This window comes from Montipora capricornis, chromosome 12 (genome assembly GCF_036669925.1).
Source record: "Montipora capricornis isolate CH-2021 chromosome 12, ASM3666992v2, whole genome shotgun sequence".
NCBI classification, from domain to species: domain Eukaryota; kingdom Metazoa; phylum Cnidaria; class Anthozoa; order Scleractinia; family Acroporidae; genus Montipora; species Montipora capricornis.
The window spans coordinates 18,645,207-18,662,882 of record NC_090894.1 but is presented as its reverse complement, the minus strand read 5'-3'; the positions used below and the strand labels follow the sequence as shown (position 1 = coordinate 18,662,882).

At 39.6% G+C, this 17,676-nt stretch overlaps 2 protein-coding genes across 2 annotated transcripts; both read left to right on the top strand.

Annotated features, from left to right (window-relative positions):
- The first annotated feature begins 486 nt into the window (after positions 1-486).
- On the top strand, positions 487-14,500 carry LOC138026514 (protein transport protein Sec23A-like). The gene is made up of 22 exons (XM_068873894.1): positions 487-668; positions 758-876; positions 1,017-1,074; positions 1,865-1,951; positions 2,705-2,785; positions 3,364-3,435; positions 3,691-3,777; positions 3,997-4,100; positions 4,295-4,439; positions 4,933-4,992; positions 5,728-5,826; positions 6,127-6,242; positions 6,883-7,006; positions 7,881-7,961; positions 8,042-8,131; positions 9,337-9,533; positions 10,261-10,399; positions 10,854-10,927; positions 12,128-12,215; positions 12,336-12,422; positions 12,803-12,958; positions 14,202-14,500. The coding sequence occupies exons 1-22, from the start codon at positions 567-569 to the stop codon at positions 14,358-14,360; spliced, it is 2,325 nt and encodes a 774-aa protein (XP_068729995.1). The 5' UTR covers positions 487-566; the 3' UTR covers positions 14,361-14,500.
- Positions 14,501-15,984: 1,484 nt separating this feature from the next.
- On the top strand, positions 15,985-17,529 carry LOC138026516 (uncharacterized). Its single transcript, XM_068873897.1, has one exon. It carries the CDS (start codon positions 16,069-16,071, stop codon positions 17,392-17,394), a length of 1,326 nt encoding a protein of 441 aa, XP_068729998.1. The 5' UTR covers positions 15,985-16,068; the 3' UTR covers positions 17,395-17,529.
- The last annotated feature ends 147 nt before the right edge of the window (positions 17,530-17,676 follow it).

The window sequence follows — 17,676 nt, the reverse complement described above, 5'->3', positions numbered from 1 at the left end:
TTTTCAGTATTGCATGATACCATGCATAAAGAGCAACTCAGTTTGTAGTGGAACTTAGTATACCACACAACTTTAAGAACATGTTAAAAAGATTTTCATGCTCAAGTCGCACAAAAAAAAAAAACCAACGTCCAGCCTCAAACCCAAAACCCAAAATTAGACGTTCCTACAAAAAAGGGTGTATTTCGCAAGATTCCCTAATGATTCAGAGATTCCTCCCCCCTCACCCCTTCCTTGAGAGTAGGGTAAAAATCCTTTTTCATATGCACAAAGAAGCATCTCATGCATGGAAACAAAGCGCCTCAAGACCGTTGACGCAGCTGAAGAGTCTGGCTTTCCTCACTGGACGGTACGATATATTTACCATATATGAAGTACATACCTTCTGTTCGATTTCCACCGCTAACCAAGGTAATCGCAGACCTTGGAAGTTGTCTAAAATAGACTGGGACCGACAATAAAAAAGTTTTAGTTCCCAGTTTCTGCCATAAAAAGAAGCGACACACTCGACGTGGCAGGGAAATTGTTGGCAACAGTGGTGGATTTTCCTTTACTTTTGGAGAAAAATGACGACGTATCAAGACTTTATAAACCAAAACGAAGATCGTGATGGTGTTAGATTCAGTTGGAATGTGTGGCCTTCGAGCCGTTTGGAAGCTACTCGGATGGTATGCTCAAAGGATTTCGCTTTCGCGATCGAGATTTACTTGTCTGTTGTCAGCTGACTGGAATATCTCTGGTTTGATATTTCTTTCAGGTTGTTCCCATTGGTTGTATGCTCACACCATTAAAGGAAAGGCCAGAGCTTCCTCCGATTTGCTATGATCCTGTTTTATGCACAAGAAACACTTGTAGGGCAGTTTTAAATCCCTTTTGGTAAGTTTGACATCACATTGAACCTTAAACTAGAGGCTATTTGTGGGTGACTACCTTCAAAGTTAAATCTCTTGTTTTTTATTACTGTCTGTGAACCATATCTTCCTATTTCTTAGCATTTCTATTGCCTTTTTTCGCAGTCAAGTGGACTACCGATCCAAAGTGTGGCACTGCAATTTTTGCTTTCAGCGAAACGCGGTATGTTTTTGATAAGATTATAAATGCAGCTAGTGAAGTAATTTATTCAAGTAACAATGACCTGATTGGTTCGTATCATACGTGCATTCCTGGCCAGCCAACAAAACTATTTTCTCCAGTAATTTTGTTTGTGACAAATGACATGAACCTTTCAATTGACAACATATCGTGCCACATCAACACCACAGATTGCCAAAATGGCTGCCAACCACATCAGATTATTAGAGGTCTGTGCAAAATTGTGTAAATGAAAATACATGTAAGACACTGGTTATCATTTGATAATTATGAAAATAAAAATGCCATGGAGGATGATTTACGAAAAGGTACCATTGATTTGCTGTTCATACTTGTACATACTGGCAGTGTCAGGAAAAGTGAGTAACCCTAAATTATAGTACTGTCAAAATTTAATTTCATAAATTAATTTTGTGGCATTTTTGAGTTTTATTTTGTCTGGTACCCCAGCTTCATCATCATCATCTGTTCTTTTGTCCTCTTAGGGAAATAGGGCCTTGCATTCTCTCTCTCCAAGCTTCTTGGTCTTTCGCACAACAACCAGCTTCTGTCCAACCTTTGAACCTAACTTCACCTCGTTCTCTCTCTACCGTTCTTCGCCATGTCTTCTTCGGCCTACCTCTCTTACGTCTTCCTTCTGGGGTCCATAAGGAAGACAAAGGAGAGGTAGGCCGAAGGAGACAGCTTACCACCTTGTTTTGTGGTATTATCTCTCAGATGGGTCTGGGTTTACCATTGAAGTGTACTGACAGGTAAATATCTGTTTTAACAGTTCCCTCCCCAGTATGCTGGAATCACCGAGCAGCATCAACCAGCTGAGCTTATTCCACAGTTTTCCACGATAGAGTACACCTTGCAGGTAAAACACAACTGCTTTGGTATCATTTTCTATATTAAGTTGGATTTTTTTTTTTTTTAGCATCCCAGGAAGTTCATTTGCACAACTGGTCATTAAGGAGGCTTAAAGCATTTTTAGAAGGATTAAGCCTTCAGCAATCATTGTCTCATGTAATGGCAATGTAATGGAACCATGTAAAATACCAATAAAATCTTATTGTTTTAACAAGAAGCAATCATTATTTATTACGTGTACATGTATTATTATTGCTGGAATGTGATTTGCGGGCTAAGATGAAACACTCTGCAAAGTTGGAAAAACAATGCTCTAAAAAGCAGATTCAGATCCACTTGTAATAAATGTTTTTTTTCTAACTATCCAGGTACAGCTGTAGCTCTGAATCTACTCTAGAACGTTTTTCTATTTTTTGTAAAGAGTCAACTTAACCCAGTGCTAATGATTCACTTTCCAGCAATGAAAAGATAGGGCAAACTCATTTCATTTTTGAGGTACAGTACAGGTACAGTATTCAGTAGCCCTCCTGTTGCTACTGTAAGTAGTAACCTACATGTACACGTATCAATTGTCACAATATTGAGCACATTATTTTGTTCAACAATAATAAATAAATTTTTGTTTCACATACATGTACAATGGTGGTACTGTGTTGCGGAGTCAACACTAAATTGCGTAGTCTCTTGAGAGCATTGAAACTATTTTGAGGTGCTCTAACAATATTATTTATGGCTTTATTGATTGGTTGCATTTTCTTAGCGAGGTGGTGGATCTGGGCCATTAATATACCTGATTGTATTGGACACCTGTATGGATGATGAAGATTTCCAGGCTGTTAAGGTACACTTTCACATCACATCTAGCCTAGTTCAACGCACTTGCACTATACAGCTGTACATGACTGTTAGTCATGGGGGATTGAGAAGGCCATGCACCTTGGTTGTGTCCGATACATGTAGAATGTATGCAGGGGCTTCAATAACTTTTGAAATAGATGCCTGGGCTAATCAATGTAAGCAGTGGTCACTCTTGTCTTCTACAAGGGTTTAACTGAAAATCAAGGCAGATTAGCCGGTGGTGAGAGGCAAATTGCTGACCAACAGACGGCAGTACCGCCGGTGACCGGCGTCTTTAGAATGAAACCCCTGTGTATGAGCTAATAGAATGATTCAAACTTATTGGTTTCATGAACACTTCGTCCTTGTGAACATTCGAAGTACAGCTGTATATAAAAAAAAAAAATTTACATTAAAATAAGTTTAAGACTCACGAGGCAACGTTTTAAAGACATCTTTCACATGACTCATGCCATCATCAGTTAATACTCAAACTTTTGGTACATGTATTTGTTCTTGATCAGTATTAATTTTATTTTCTGAGTTGATTTACATGTACTTCAACTGATTTACTTGATTTAGGAATCACTGCAGATGTCTTTGAGTCTTATGCCACCAAATGCTTTAGTTGGGCTCATTACTTTTGGAAAAATGGTAAGAAATTACTTTTTGTAATTAACATAGCTATTTATGATGACATAAAATTCACTCTCAATTTTTTCCTGAGAATTAATTTTTGCAGAGACCTACATGTACATTTACACACAGTTGTGTATATCCCATTCCTGAAATATTGTACTTTTAATATTCATGAGAGATTAGGTTTGCTCATTATGCCGGTATTCAATATTATTGTAATACTGTTTGTACTGAATAAATTTACTGATTGTGTCATTGTGATTCCTTCAGGTTCATGTTCATGAGCTTGGATGTGAAGGCTGTTCAAAGAGTTATGTATTCAGAGGAACTAAGGAACTCAGTGCAAAACAAATACAGGTTTGGCTATGAATATCTGAAAATTTTCTGTTTGTTGAGCTTCAGAAACATCAGGGTAGTCTTTGGTTTTATCAAATTCTATTCATCTACCAACCCTACCGTAGTTTACACTTTTATGGTGTCCTTGTGGAATTACTTAATTGGTTTGATACCTCATAAATAGTGAATGACTTTGTAAGGGATGCCTTCACAGTTCACATATTGGTTGTTTTTCGACAGGATATGCTTGGTTTGGGAGGCAGCAGCCGTGGGCAGCAGCCTCAGATGAGAGGAGGCCCTGTGCCACCCCAACAACAGCAACCAGGTGGCGATTCATTTAACAGGTTAACTGACTTCATTGTTATTACATTATTAATTCTGTCCCATACAAAATGACAATTCACTGTCCCTCACGAACATTATATGTATAATTATTTCCATGTATCTTTTGTGATTCCTTAAGGAACTGCCTGAGAACACTGCTTCCTACAACCTTGGATGTTCTCTTGAATTTAAATTGTGTTTTCTTCCTTTGTAGATTTCTCCAGCCAGTCCACAAATGTGACATGAGCCTGACTGATTTATTGGGAGAGCTTCAGCGAGATCCTTGGCCTGTTGCAACTGGAAAGAGACCACTTAGGTCAACTGGAGCAGCGCTATCCATTGCAGTTGGTCTTTTGGAGGTATTAGTGATAAGGACTACATGTAGTCACTGTCTCACCTGTTATGCTCAGTGTTCAGAAAGAGTGCTGAAGTCACGGCTATCGGCACTTGCTGATGAGATTACTCTTCCTTCAAGACAAAGCATAAGCTAGAATCTGTGTCAGTAAGAAAACGTTTTTCACTTCCAGAATGGGAATTGCTTAAGGGTGGGAGCCAGAAGAGATTCAAATAATTATTCTTTCATGATGTATGAACAACGTAGTTATATTTTAAACTGTGGCTGTTAATGACTCTGGTAACCAAACAAAAAATGGTGCCTTATGGGTCTGTTATGATTCTGATCTACATGTACAGCTGTACATCCCCTCACTACATGACAGCAACAACAACAGAAGGCACTGTAAAGGGTAAAGTGGACAATCGCATGACAGATGAAGCCCCAATCCAGCTCCAGTTGTTGTCTTTAAATTATTCCTGCAATTTCATAAAATGTATTTCTGTTTGATCTTTTAGTGTACCTATCCCAACACAGGTGGAAGGATAATGCTGTTTATGGGTGGGCCTGGGACACAGGTAATCAACATTTTCATGACAAAAATGTGTGGTAAAGGAATGATAATACTATTGGAAATGGGCTTACCTGTAAATGTACAACAGAAATTGCAGATAGAAAGGACTTACTGTTGATAATGAGGGTACTGGCTAGTACAGTGTTTAGAAGGGGTCACGGAGGCCATTTTCAAATTCCTTAAACCCTACCCTCACCATCCAAAATATAAATGTAACTACAATGTATTTAAGACTTTGAAGTGAAACCAATCACTATAGGGTCTAGAGCGGTTTTCAAATGAGTGTCGTAAAACCAAAACCAAAGTAATTACTTTGGCCAATCAAAAAGGACGGAGACAATCCATTACACCAATCAAAACGCAAAGTAATTACACGTAACCGACACAAAGCGCGGGAGCTACGATTGGTTTTGGTTTCACTTCTGATTGGTTGAAAAAGTGGCGCGAGAACTTTGAACCAATCACTGAGTGAAGTAATGCAAAACCAGAGAAATTATCTAATTACTTTCGACACTCAATTGAAAACCACTCTAAAAGCTTAAAATTTAAATTAATTAATAAGCTAATGTATCAGGACCTTAATGGCCACAGTTATTGAGAATTCGTAGCATGTACATGTATGTCCTTCCCTTTTTTCTTTGCGTGAGACTTCTCAAAGTAGTTATGTATTAATTTTATGAAAGTTCTTGATAACTGTATTCACTTCTGATGCCCACCTCTGTTTCTTTTGTGACATTAGGGCCCAGGCATGGTTGTTGACAATGAATTGAAGAATCCAATGAGATCTCACCATGATCTTGAGAAAGATAATGCAAGATATGTCAGAAAAGCTATCAAGGTACATGACTTGTACTACATGTGTACAAAATGCACTTGTTATAAAATTGCCCTTATTGAAAACACTTTCCTTGTTTTTGGTAATGTCCCCTCCTAAGAGCATGACATTGTGTTGATTTTAAACAGTAATTTACCCTTCCCATGTGATTCATTTTATGTTACATGCAGTTGGAAAGCTTTTAATACAGTCACTATCTCAGTCCCTCTGTGCATGCATTGTGCTTGTAGTTAGGTACATGTAAAGGCAGAATGTCCTTGTCCCATTATTGACAATGTATGTCTACACTGTATGTTCACACAGCATTATGAGGCACTGTCACGGCGTGCAGCTGAAAATGGCCATGTTGTGGATATATTTGCATGTCAGTTGGACCAAACTGGACTCCATGAGATAAAAAGCTTTCCTAATGTCACCGGGTATGATCATAGTCATGCAATTCTTGTTTAGTGTAGAATTCATCTTGACATAAGGTACATGTAGATTCTGTAATTTTGATAGATGGCATAAAAGGCATAAACGCATCTTGGGTACTGTATGGTCATAAGTAAAAGGAACTACAATCTCAGTCACAAATGTTGTAACACTGACGGAAAATTTTCCCTCATCACCTTTCAATGTTGATGGTTATGGGTTCCAGTGCAAGAACTAACTGGGAAACGCAACATTGAAGGGAGGGAGAAGGAGGGCTGTGTTATCAATAGCTTGGATGCGAGTTACGTGCTGTTCAAGAGAGGTGTTACAACTATTTATGACTGAGGTTGTAGATGCTTCCCTTTGGAGCTTATATTTCCATGTTTCCTGGGTGGGTGGTGGGCAGGCCTCCAGACCAGGCAAGAGTCTCTTGCCCTTGCCAAATGCCTTGACTGCCACCTATTCCAGCCATCATGCCTACATGTACGTGTACTTCTCAAGACATTTCAAAATGACAGTAACAGTGAAAATAATTGTTATTAAGTACTGTACAGTGTAATGATCAGGAGATGGTGGTTCATGGTAATGAAGCCACATGTACACGTAATTGTAAAATTAATGATTTTCTTGCTTTCGTTGCATTAGTGGCTGCATGGTAATGGGTGACTCCTTCAACACGGCGCTATTTAAGCAAACCTTTCAGAGAGTGTTTTCAAAAGACATGCGTGGAGAATTCAAGATGGCATTTGGTGCAACCCTGGAAGTCAAGGTGACGGTTGCATCTAAATGATTCTTTTCCTCTGTACATAAAATCCAGTAGAACATGGTTTGGAACATAAAAAATAATATATTAAACCAGGGCTACACCCATACAACTTTTTTTTGAACAGTGTGTGGGTTCTTTAAAATTCGCAACAATGAAATACACATACAATGTGGGAACAAGTAAAGTGAAATGGGTGTGTAACCCTTACAAAAACCATCATTCATATGATGCAATTCAATCCTGAGAGAAGTATGGGTGTTTCTTTGAGATAACCCACAGAATGTTGATGATTAGAATTTCTGGAAATGACGTCGTAAATCTTGTAAGCTTCAATGACCATCTGGCACCAGTTGTTCGAAGGGTTTATAGCGCTATCCACTGGATAATTCAATTGATTTTGCTAGTGTTTATCAGCTGGATAGTGATTTATATGGTGGATAGCGTTATCCACCTTTTGATCGACCGAGGCCTGATACATGACTGCCAATATTATTAAGAAATTGATGTCAGTTTTTCATGCGTCTGTCCTGCGCCTGTCATGCATCTGTTCATGCGTCTGTCCTGTTATTGTCTAAGTAGCTGTGGCTTGTATGGTCAATTAAAAGAGAAAAAAATGAGGCAAAAAGGCAAAATGTAACGTCGAGTACGGTCAAAAGTTAATTTGCAAAACAATACGTGTATTTTTTATGTCCATTGTTTTTTGAAGTGAGCCATTGCAAGAGCTGTGTCGTGACCCAAATTTTGAGGAAAAGCATCAAATTACATAAGCTTTAGGCGAAGATGTTTACAGTATCTCTGTATTCAATAAATTTGCACATTTTTCTTTATTGTACTGTTTTTGGGACTGGATTAACAGTGTGGTTCTTATTTGGCTTAGACTTCAAGAGAATTGAAGCTGTCAGGTGCTATTGGTCCTTGTATATCAATGGACAGAAAAGGGCCCAATGTCTCAGAAACGGTGAGATTTTTTTTTTTTTTTCAACGAAGTTGCTACCCTTGTCGGAGGGCTGACTGTTAATATTACATGTTCCATTTTAGGAGATTGGAGTTGGAGGTACTTGTGCATGGAAACTATGCGGCTTGGATCCACAGACAACTGTTGCAGTCTTTTTCGAAATTGTAAATCAGGTAAAAAGAACCGCTATTGACTCGTAACAGTAATGTCGTTCGCACACGCAGGTCGTGTGTAGCTGTTCTGTGACAGTGTCAGTGCATTTGCTAATTGTAAATTATTATTATTATTATTATTATTATTATTATTATTATTATTATTATTATTATTATTATCATTATTATTATTATTATTATAAATTTGTTAAGCGCCATTTCCCAATGGCGCTGTGCAATGATAAAATTACAAAACTAATCATAAAATATACCAAAAGGGAGATGCAAGATTTAAAAAAAAACCATATCAACGATTAGCATACGAACAATTAAAAAGATAATTTTTACGTTTTCCTTGAACCGTCAACAGAACTAGAGTTTTTTATCACTAGAGGTAGCGAATTTTAAAAGCGTGGGGTGGCCACCGCAAAGGACCGACCACCGTAGTTCTTAAGATTATATAGCGAGGACTGCAAAGCAAGAACGAAGATAATGATTAAAGTAGGTCATCAAAAGAATCTTATAGTTAATCCTCTGTTCAATCGGAAGCCAATGCAGCTCTATGAGAAGTGGAGTTATGTGATCATACTTGTTGGACAGGTGCACCATTTAATACCCGCTGAATCCTTTGAAGTAAGAATTTAAATTCGAATCGAAGCACAGATACCCAAACGATTTGATACCTCTTTTTATCACATACGGGACAAAATTTCTGAATGCTGATTCCTGAGACAGAGGGCATTTTTCCTTAATCACGAGGGCACTTTTGGTAATCAAGAGGGCTTAATTACTTGATCCTGATTGGTTAACTGTTCCTTATCCAGAGCAAGCGAAGTTACAAGAGAATCTTCTTCAAGATTAAAGTACTTTTTTGTGCAAATATAAAATACACTTTAAGCGCTGTTCTGTTGACAGCAACAATTTATTGAGTTGAACTTTAACCGAATGGGAGCGTGTTGATTGTCATTTGTCATGGCACTGAACGGGCTGCCCTCAATAATTTTTCCCTTTATGTGATAAACATGCAATCGCAATGTGCCTCGTGCAATTGAGGATTAAGTTCACTTGTATTTTAAAAGTTTTCCAAATTGCAATTTTGTGAAAACTTTGAAAATACGCGTGAAATTAATCTATAATTGACCTGGGTCCCATGCGATTACACATACAAATTTGATGAACAGCAGTATATTTAAATGTACATGTTTTGTCGGTTTTGGTTTTTGCAGCATACAGCTCCAGTGCCTCAGGGTGGTCGAGGTTGTATACAATTTATCACACAGTATCAACACTCCAGCGGTCAACGGAGAGTGAGAGTCACAACGTGCGCACGCAACTGGGTAGATTCAACAAACATTCAACACATAACTTTGAGTTTTGACCAGGAAGCAGCTGCTGTTATGATGAGTAGGATAGCTGTCTTTAGGTTTGTTCAGTTTACTTAATTATATTCCTCGTCCTTCCATTTTCATTTTGATGAAGGCGAAGTAACAAAATCAGTTTACAGTGATATGAAGTGAAATTGATTTTCGCTGTTGAAGGAGCAACTTCAGCTTTACAGAGTAGATTAAAACAGAAACATGCTTAAACCCAAGAGCTCAAGCCCAAGACATTGCTATTGCACTGCGCTTTCTAACTTAATGTGTATGCTGATGTCCGATCTCACCCATAGATCACTTGCTTGTCAAGCGCATTTGAATATGTAAATAGAATTTGTGCTATACAAATTCATTAACATTACGATAACCATAATAGACAGCGTAGCAAGCTTTTTCATAAAAACGAAAAACCCGAAGTAAAATTTCCGCATTCTCGCCGCCTGCCCGAAATATGCGAGAAAATTGCCTCATTTTTTGCGCAGAAAGAATGTGGGAAAATCTCCTTGGAGACTTTCGTCAGCACGCGAACAATCGCTACGTTTGTTAAGCTTTATTATGGACCCAGGTATGGTCTGGTTTCGTGTGTCACCGATAATTAAAGAAGTCAGGGAAGGGACTTTTAATCTTACTTGTGATAGAGGGCGCATTTAGCAGTCTCTTCCACCGAACTTTCGTTTGCAACTTTTGCCATGTTTTGGGACACGCGTGGCGAGACCAGGGAACGGGAAGAAATAGAGACTTTGGGAACGACGTCGTTGGTTGTTTGCGTTTTAGAGCCGAAGGTGATGACGGACCAGACGTGTTGCGGTGGTTAGATCGCATGCTCATAAGATTGTGTCAGAAGTTTGGTGAATACCACAAGGATGATCCCGGATCATTTCGTCTGGCAGAGAACTTCTCCTTATACCCTCAGGTAAGAGGATCTTGAAAAAGAAATGCTTGGCTTCGGAAGCAAGATCAGCAAAACCCCTAATTTACACACGGTATGATTTAAAATCTCAATGTGGGGTTTGATGCAATTCAAATAAACTTGCCACTGGCAGGAGAAAGCTAATTGGCATTCGCAATTGATAGTGGAATCAACTTGGGACCATTTATAACAAACCCAATCTGTTGTCAGAGAGAGATACAGATGCTGAGCTTCCTATGATAGTTTTGCATTATGTTTGCTGTAGACTTCCGACCCCAATCAAGATCAGAGACTGTTTCGATTTCGGCACATACAGTGTAGAAAGGCTTCTTAGAATTTATCACAAAGAAGAAATGTGGTCGCTATTATGAAAGATGTCAATTGTACCTCAGATGTGATTAAGTATCTCAAGCATTTCTACCTTTTTACGTGATTTTTCTGGCTTTGTTTTGTACAGTTCATGTTTCATTTGAGGCGTTCGCAATTCCTTCAAGTGTTTAATAACAGCCCGGATGAGACAGCTTACTATAGGTGAGTTTTCCTGGCGTTTCAAATCCTCCGAGGTCTCAATTAGTTTACTGTGATTAATAAACTTAGTGTCCTCTTCGTTCTACCATTTTTTGGTAGAAATGAGGCGGTGCCTGCAACCGCAGTTTAGGAAACGGGCGAGGTCCACTGACAGTCCCTGGGTCTCCGAAATTGAAGTTTCTCAGGGTGTGTCAAATTTTCTGCGTTGAAACATTGGAGCAATTTCCTGAGTTTTATAAAAAAAATGTATTACTAGCTGCATAGAAATAAGTTTTTCAGACGTTCAGTGCCAACACTGTTGAAACAACCCCTAGTCCAGTTTTTGACTACCCTGCGAGCAGAGTCTCTTTCGATCTTCCTAGATAAGTCGGGAAGAGGAAAGTAGACTCTGCTCGCCGCCTCCACATTATTTGATTTGCCGCTCATCCAAAGAATTGGATGAGTCAGTCCAGGTTCGACTTGTCAAACCTGTTTTTTTTTATTTTTGCGCATGATCAGTCGCCACGCGTCATCAATATTTTGAAATTTACAACAGCGTGGCAATTTTAACTGTTAGAATTCCCATGAGTTTTTCCTATATGTGTCGGTTACAGAAACTAGCCTGACAGAAACCTATAAATTTTTCAGTAAAAAAATAAAATGGCATTTTTAAGATATATGGACTATCTTTACTTTCCAATGAAATGATTCCTTGATTGTCGTGTGTTTGCCGGAGTTGTTCGAAAATATTCCGACTTCTTCTTCTTCGTTTTGTGGCTACTGGTCACGCGTGACTGACACCGGATACATAAATTTTCAATTTTTAACGCATGCTCAATACAAAATGTGGAAGCGGCGAGCAGAGTCTACTTTCCTCTTCCCGAATTATCTAGGAAGATCGAAAGAGACTCTGCTCGCAGGGTAGTTTTTGACTTGCTGTCCTTTGATAATACCAACATCCTTTCACTGAATTTAACATGTTGTGTCAACAGGAACTAATAATTATTAGTTTTGTGAGGTTGGGTCAGAGATCTCGTGGAAACTGTCGGCATTACCTAGGTCTACGAAAAGTTTCGTTTCTCGTATTTGCTTTTCACATTTTCCACCCAGAACGCATACGAAAACCGTTGCACTGCAACGTTTTAATCTTTTTGTGGGTGAGGTGTTTGTCAAGTATTGACTGGTGATTTTAACGTCAAATAACCGGGCTCAACTTTTCGGCAGGCACATTTTAAACCGTGAAGATGTGACCAACTCGCTGATCATGATCCAGCCCATTCTGTACTCGTATTCATTCCAAGGACCACCTGAGGTTAGATTGAAATATTTCAGTTGCTAATTTGTGTTGCTGTGTCGTTGTGGGTTGTTCTTTAAGGTGTTAAAACATATCATGTAGTTTCGATAATCGATCTTCTTTTTTTTTGCTTTTCAGCCTGTATTGCTTGACTCCAGTAGTATCTTGCCCGACAGAATTTTGCTCCTGGACACCTTCTTTCAGATCCTCATTTACCACGGAGAGGTTAGAAGCTTTTTAAACTCTATGTCCCGAATTAGACTACTAGTGGTGTGGGAAAAGATTTATCGGCAGGTCCATCAAGTTCGATCACACTTTATAAAATCGGCAAAGTGCCTCAGTATTTCTGTTTTGTTGTCCCTGTTTCTGTTCGGTTCAAGTTTGCATCATTTGCATTAACTTAATTCCGCTTCTCTATGACAGTATTCAAAGAGTTCTTGTCACCTTATTTTCGTCTCAGTAGTATGCTAAAAGAGTCTACGTTTTCTCTGTGGTGGAGGATACTGACAGAGCAGGGAACTCGCGTTCTTTTGTGAGATTGTCTTAAACATTTTACGTGAAACAGGGGCGCCTTTTCCCTGACATTTTTTTCCTTTTGTCTACAGACAATTGCGCAGTGGAAAAAGGCCGGTTATCAGAATGACCCTCAATATGAAAGTTTCCGGGGTCTCCTGCAAGGTCCTGTTGATGATGCGGGTGAAATTTTACAGGTCCGCTTCCCAATGCCAAGATACATAGAAACAGAACACAATGGGTCACAGGTAATACAATCAACTCATCTTCACTGAGCGCAACCTCCATTGGCTTGCTAAGCGTTTCATTAAAACGATATTCTCCGAAGAAATTTCTTTCAATTCATCAGTGAATCGAAAGATAAATAGGCGATCAGGAACTTGGTATAAAGTACGTTGGTCGATTAGCGAAAAGATTTTTGTAGCGTTAGACCCTTCGTCAGATTTCGTTGCTTAACTATAAATATATGTTTCAACAGTCGTATTTGTATATGAATACAACTGTATTCCAGCAAAAATCGAGGGTTAAGGTGCTTCTTAAGTATTGCACTGCGCATCCTATACTGCGCATATGACGTGTCAATATTTATACATTGGGCAAATTTACAACATTGTAAATATGGCGAAAGTCGATCATACACGACGAAACAGTTCTCAAAACACGTGAGAGAAGTTGTGAATGACCCATATTTTTTTGCGAATAAGCCCGCGCATTCCGAGAACATGGCGAATTTCGTTGTTTCGATCTACGATAATCGAGATAGTCAGGTACGATGGTGTTTTACTCTTAAACGAGCACGGTGACCTATATTTTTTATTGGATCATTTTGGTGTACAAATTATCCCCTTGAAATAAAATTACAAATTTATCGGAAGGAAAAAAAGATATAGCTAAAAAACGTACAGAAAACCCCTTACCCAGGTATGTATTTGATGATCTTGATAACAACGACCCGAGAAACGTTTTGAGTCGACGTCCTTTAAGTTGAGTGATTTTTCAATAATCTATGTAGGGCAGTGTTTCATGTGCTCTCGACTTTCTACCTATCAGGTGTTTTTTCAAGTGTTGCTTTTAAAAAAAACCCTCTCGTTTAGCTACCGCAAAATGTACCCTGAGTCGATGAAATAGCGCGCGTGATTAGTATCAGTACAGGCATCAATGGGGTAAGATTGGCCCATTATATCTCTTAAGCAAGCACGGTGACTTATGTTTTTTATTGTAGTTCTCAAAACAGGGGTTAGCAGGGAACATTTAGGGAAAGTTTCAAGAAAATCGTTCGGAATTTTTTTTTCTGAGGAATCACCTTAAGACCCACGATTGGAACTGGCGAGAAATGACCCACAAAGACCTTTGCCTTGCTTTGCGAAAGCCAGTCGAAGATCCACCTGATGAGATTTTAAACAGAAGCCTCTGGGTTTTAGGGCCAAACCCTAATCTCATCCACTTGGTCACACCCCTTCTTACGTAACTGTTTTTTTTATTCATCGCCAGGCTCGCTTTCTGCTGTCCAAAGTGAACCCATCTCAGACCCACAACAACATGTTTGCCTGGGGCCAGGATGCTGGAGGTGCTCCTGTACTGACTGATGACGTTAGTTTACAAGTCTTCATGGAACATCTTAAAAAGCTGGCTGTATCAAATACTTCCTAAAGATTACACAGGAAGGCGTTCCACAGAGAATTTTAGTGCAGTACTCCAATAAGATTCATCAAGAAAATTCCTTTCCAGATTTTTCAGTCTAGTGTATACAGGAATGAGTATTCAAATAAAGACGTGCTTTTTTTGCTTGGCTCAAAGGGCAAGGCTGATGGTACATTACAAATAAAAGGCAAAACCAGTACTTTTAGCGCTTTGGGAAAAAAAGCACCCCTTTTTATTTTATAGAGAACAAAAATGTCATGCAATTAATTTCGCTGAGACTAATGTAAACCAAAGCTAATTCTAGCCTCCCACGCAGATGTTCTTAGGGCTTTGTTACGCGTTCCTCCCCCCGAACGTCTACTGAAACGAGAAACCACTTCCGTTCGTGGATTGCGGACCAATCAGAGGCCGTTTCCAGTTTTGGATAAACTCCGTTTGGTATGGCATTCTTCCGCAGCATATGATTGGCTATGTAGAACACAATTAGTCGATACTGATTGGTTTCTTTGAATTGTGGGCAAAGAGCCGTTGAACGGAAGTGGTTTTTGGGTTCAGCAAACGTTAGTGGGAGAGGAACGCGTGACGAAGCCCTAAGAACGTTTGCGAGGGAGGCTAAGCTAATTCTAGATTCCGGTTACCGACCCATTCCTCTCGCACGTTAACTTGAAGCATTCGACGCCATCAAGTTGAGACTTTGAATCAAGTACAAAGGCTTTTTGTAGCCCGTTGTTGGTATTTAACATCAAATTTGACAGATATTTCGTTTCAGGTCAAATTGTCCTTGTATTTGTAAGAGGAGGCACTGTCATTCCAGTGCAAGGGTCTCCCTCAATGCATTTGTCTTTTTGAACGGCCGTTCTTAGTCCTAGTGTCCAGCCCCCAGCGGAGTAAGCGTTAGGCGCGCGACTCTTGTCTACAGCGCACAGTAAAAAGAGAGACCCTGGGAACGAAGGTGGTAAGAAAAAGGCGAGGGACCACAAGTGCAATCAAGTTTTACTTGCTAATACTTCCAGGAAAAATAAAAGGGAGAAATACCAATAATTCCTTTGTTCTCTTCTGTTGTACACAACAGGTGGCATTCCGTAATCATGCAGGTATGTGTCACCACGTTGCTCTGATTCAAAAGAGCATGAACACCTACACAAACAACCAAAATGCAAGACGTCTTATTCAGTTTCACGTTTCTTTGCATCAAACTGGTTAGTTTGTTGATAACGTGGAAAACATCCATGCGGCCTTATATCCCTTTCATGGTCATTTTGTTTGCACTTTTTTCGTCTAGAGGACTGGGGACAAAGCCAGGTACAATTTTGCTGTCACGTGTTTAGTGGAGAGTCTGTCGAATGAAAGCCACAAGCGTCTTTGAGTAAATGAAGGATTTCCTCTTTTCATTGCGCATGAAATGAAATAGGTGCCAAAATTTGGAAGGAGGTAAAGTTGACGAAAACCCAGAATTTGAATTTATCCCCTCATTATAAAGTCATGAATTTCAAGTAGAGCGAGCACCCTTGGAAACAACAGGTTATCAAATGCTCTAATAGAACAGGAAAGGCCCTTATTTGAAAAATACTTTTTTTTATTCCGAGACACCATGGACTAAATACTGTTTTTTCATGGAAACTCATGCTCTTATCTCTGATTCTTTGCTTTCTTGGGCTGTGGCTAACGCGATGTGTAAACCCATGAGGTGGCTGAAAGATTTTACAAAATTGTTATTATGTTATTTTTTAGAATATCATTTGAGGAGAGAATTACTAGCAGAAAAGGTGAGGCGACAAAACTAAGAAGCCGTGAAAAATTGCTAAGAGAGGCACCAGAAAAATCAAGGGTACTACAGCGTAAGGGAAAATTGGACAAAAACATCACCGGCACAAGGCGACATTTGGTCGAAATACATGCTTCAGAACAATATCCGCGGAGCAGTCCACTGACAAAACAACTTTCACCAAATGAATTGCTAAGTGAGTTTGCAGCGCAGTATTTCTCATCACGGCCTCCTGAGAGAAAAACGAACATTTTCTCGCGAAATGTACCTGATATTGAGAATATGAGTGACGAGCCTCGCGGAGATTTCGATGAAGTTGTTACGGAGGAAGGTACATCGTCTCGCATCACAAAGCAAGATGCGGCTTTGTTACGGAGACTAATGAAAAATAAAAAAGGCTTGAATTTGGAGAATTCTGGCCGATCATTTGGAAAAAATCAGAACAAGGATAAGTCTGCCGCAGGACACCACAGTGTAGGAAAGAACCACAGAGGAAAGAGTTTTGAAGGTCATATGAGGAGTCAAGAAAGAAGTGCAAATGCCCCTAATAGTCTTGCAGAAGCACAGAATAAAGGTCAGAAGCGGGTAAAAAAGGTTGAAGAGAAGCTCCGTAAAACACTGTCTCAGAAAAATGAAGACAAAAAAGAACAGACAGACGAAAATGATGGTGAGGAGGATGGAATGAAAAATGAATCAGGAGTTCCATATGAAGCGGAACAACTGCGTCATTTTCTGAGCAAGAGGTTTCGATATAAAAACGTCCAAGCCCAATCCTTGACTTTGCCTCATCCAATACCGAATCACGTAATTGCACCAATCATGCCAAGCTTCTGGGTAAACCAAGAGCCATTTGAAACCCCGGTTAGCCGAGACCCGAGACCGTTTGGGGAGATTAGAGACTTCCAAAAGCAACAGATAATAATTCCGCGGTTGCAGCTTGCTTACCCTGCCCAAATCCCTCTGTTCATTGCGCCACAATTATGGCACCTTCCTGTAGCTACGACGAGGTTCCCTCTCGTTGTAGGCCCTACGTTCTATCAGCCTCCAAATAGGGGTTCATTTTCCCATTCGTTTCTCCCAGCACTAAGAGGAAACCAAGGATACACTATCAATGTAAACGGAATGAGGGGAGTTTTCTCAAAGGATCCTGGGTTTGTTGTAAGATTTCATTCCCCAGACAGCGAAGTGACGGTGGTGAAAAAGAAGAGTTACGTGGCTGCTCCAATCGGATGGTTGTCGACTTTGCGAAGCAGGTCACCATTTGGACGCAGCAATTAATCATTTATGATAGTGCGATGGAGCCGAAATAACGTACGCAGCGTTCAGTCGACGCTGGCAAATAGTATCGTAAAATTGTAAATGGTTTGAACCCAGGAGTCATATCATTAAGTAAAGTACGATCGTCCGGGTGAGTGTAGTCCTGAGAAGGACTGTTTGAGATGACATTGACTGATGTTTCGACAACCTGAGCGGAAGTCATCTTCAGAGTCAAGTGATTTGTGTAACGTCAGTAGATACTATAAGAACTCCGGTCGTAGATGTCATTGGTCAACTTATCAG

What these genes read in the sequence shown, in the direction of transcription:
- LOC138026514 (XM_068873894.1), top strand. Translation starts at nt 567, where the DNA reads ATGACGACGTATCAAGACTTTATAAACCAAAACGAAGATCGTGATGGT. An exon ending in TCAGTGCAAAACAAATACAG is followed by an intron (nt 3,778 to 3,996) that starts GTTTGGCTATGA and finishes GTTTTTCGACAG; the next exon opens with GATATGCTTGGTTTGGGAGG. An exon ending in GGCCCAATGTCTCAGAAACG is followed by an intron (nt 7,962 to 8,041) that starts GTGAGATTTTTT and finishes GTTCCATTTTAG; the next exon opens with GAGATTGGAGTTGGAGGTAC.
- LOC138026516 (XM_068873897.1), top strand. Translation starts at nt 16,069, where the DNA reads ATGTTATTTTTTAGAATATCATTTGAGGAGAGAATTACTAGCAGAAAA.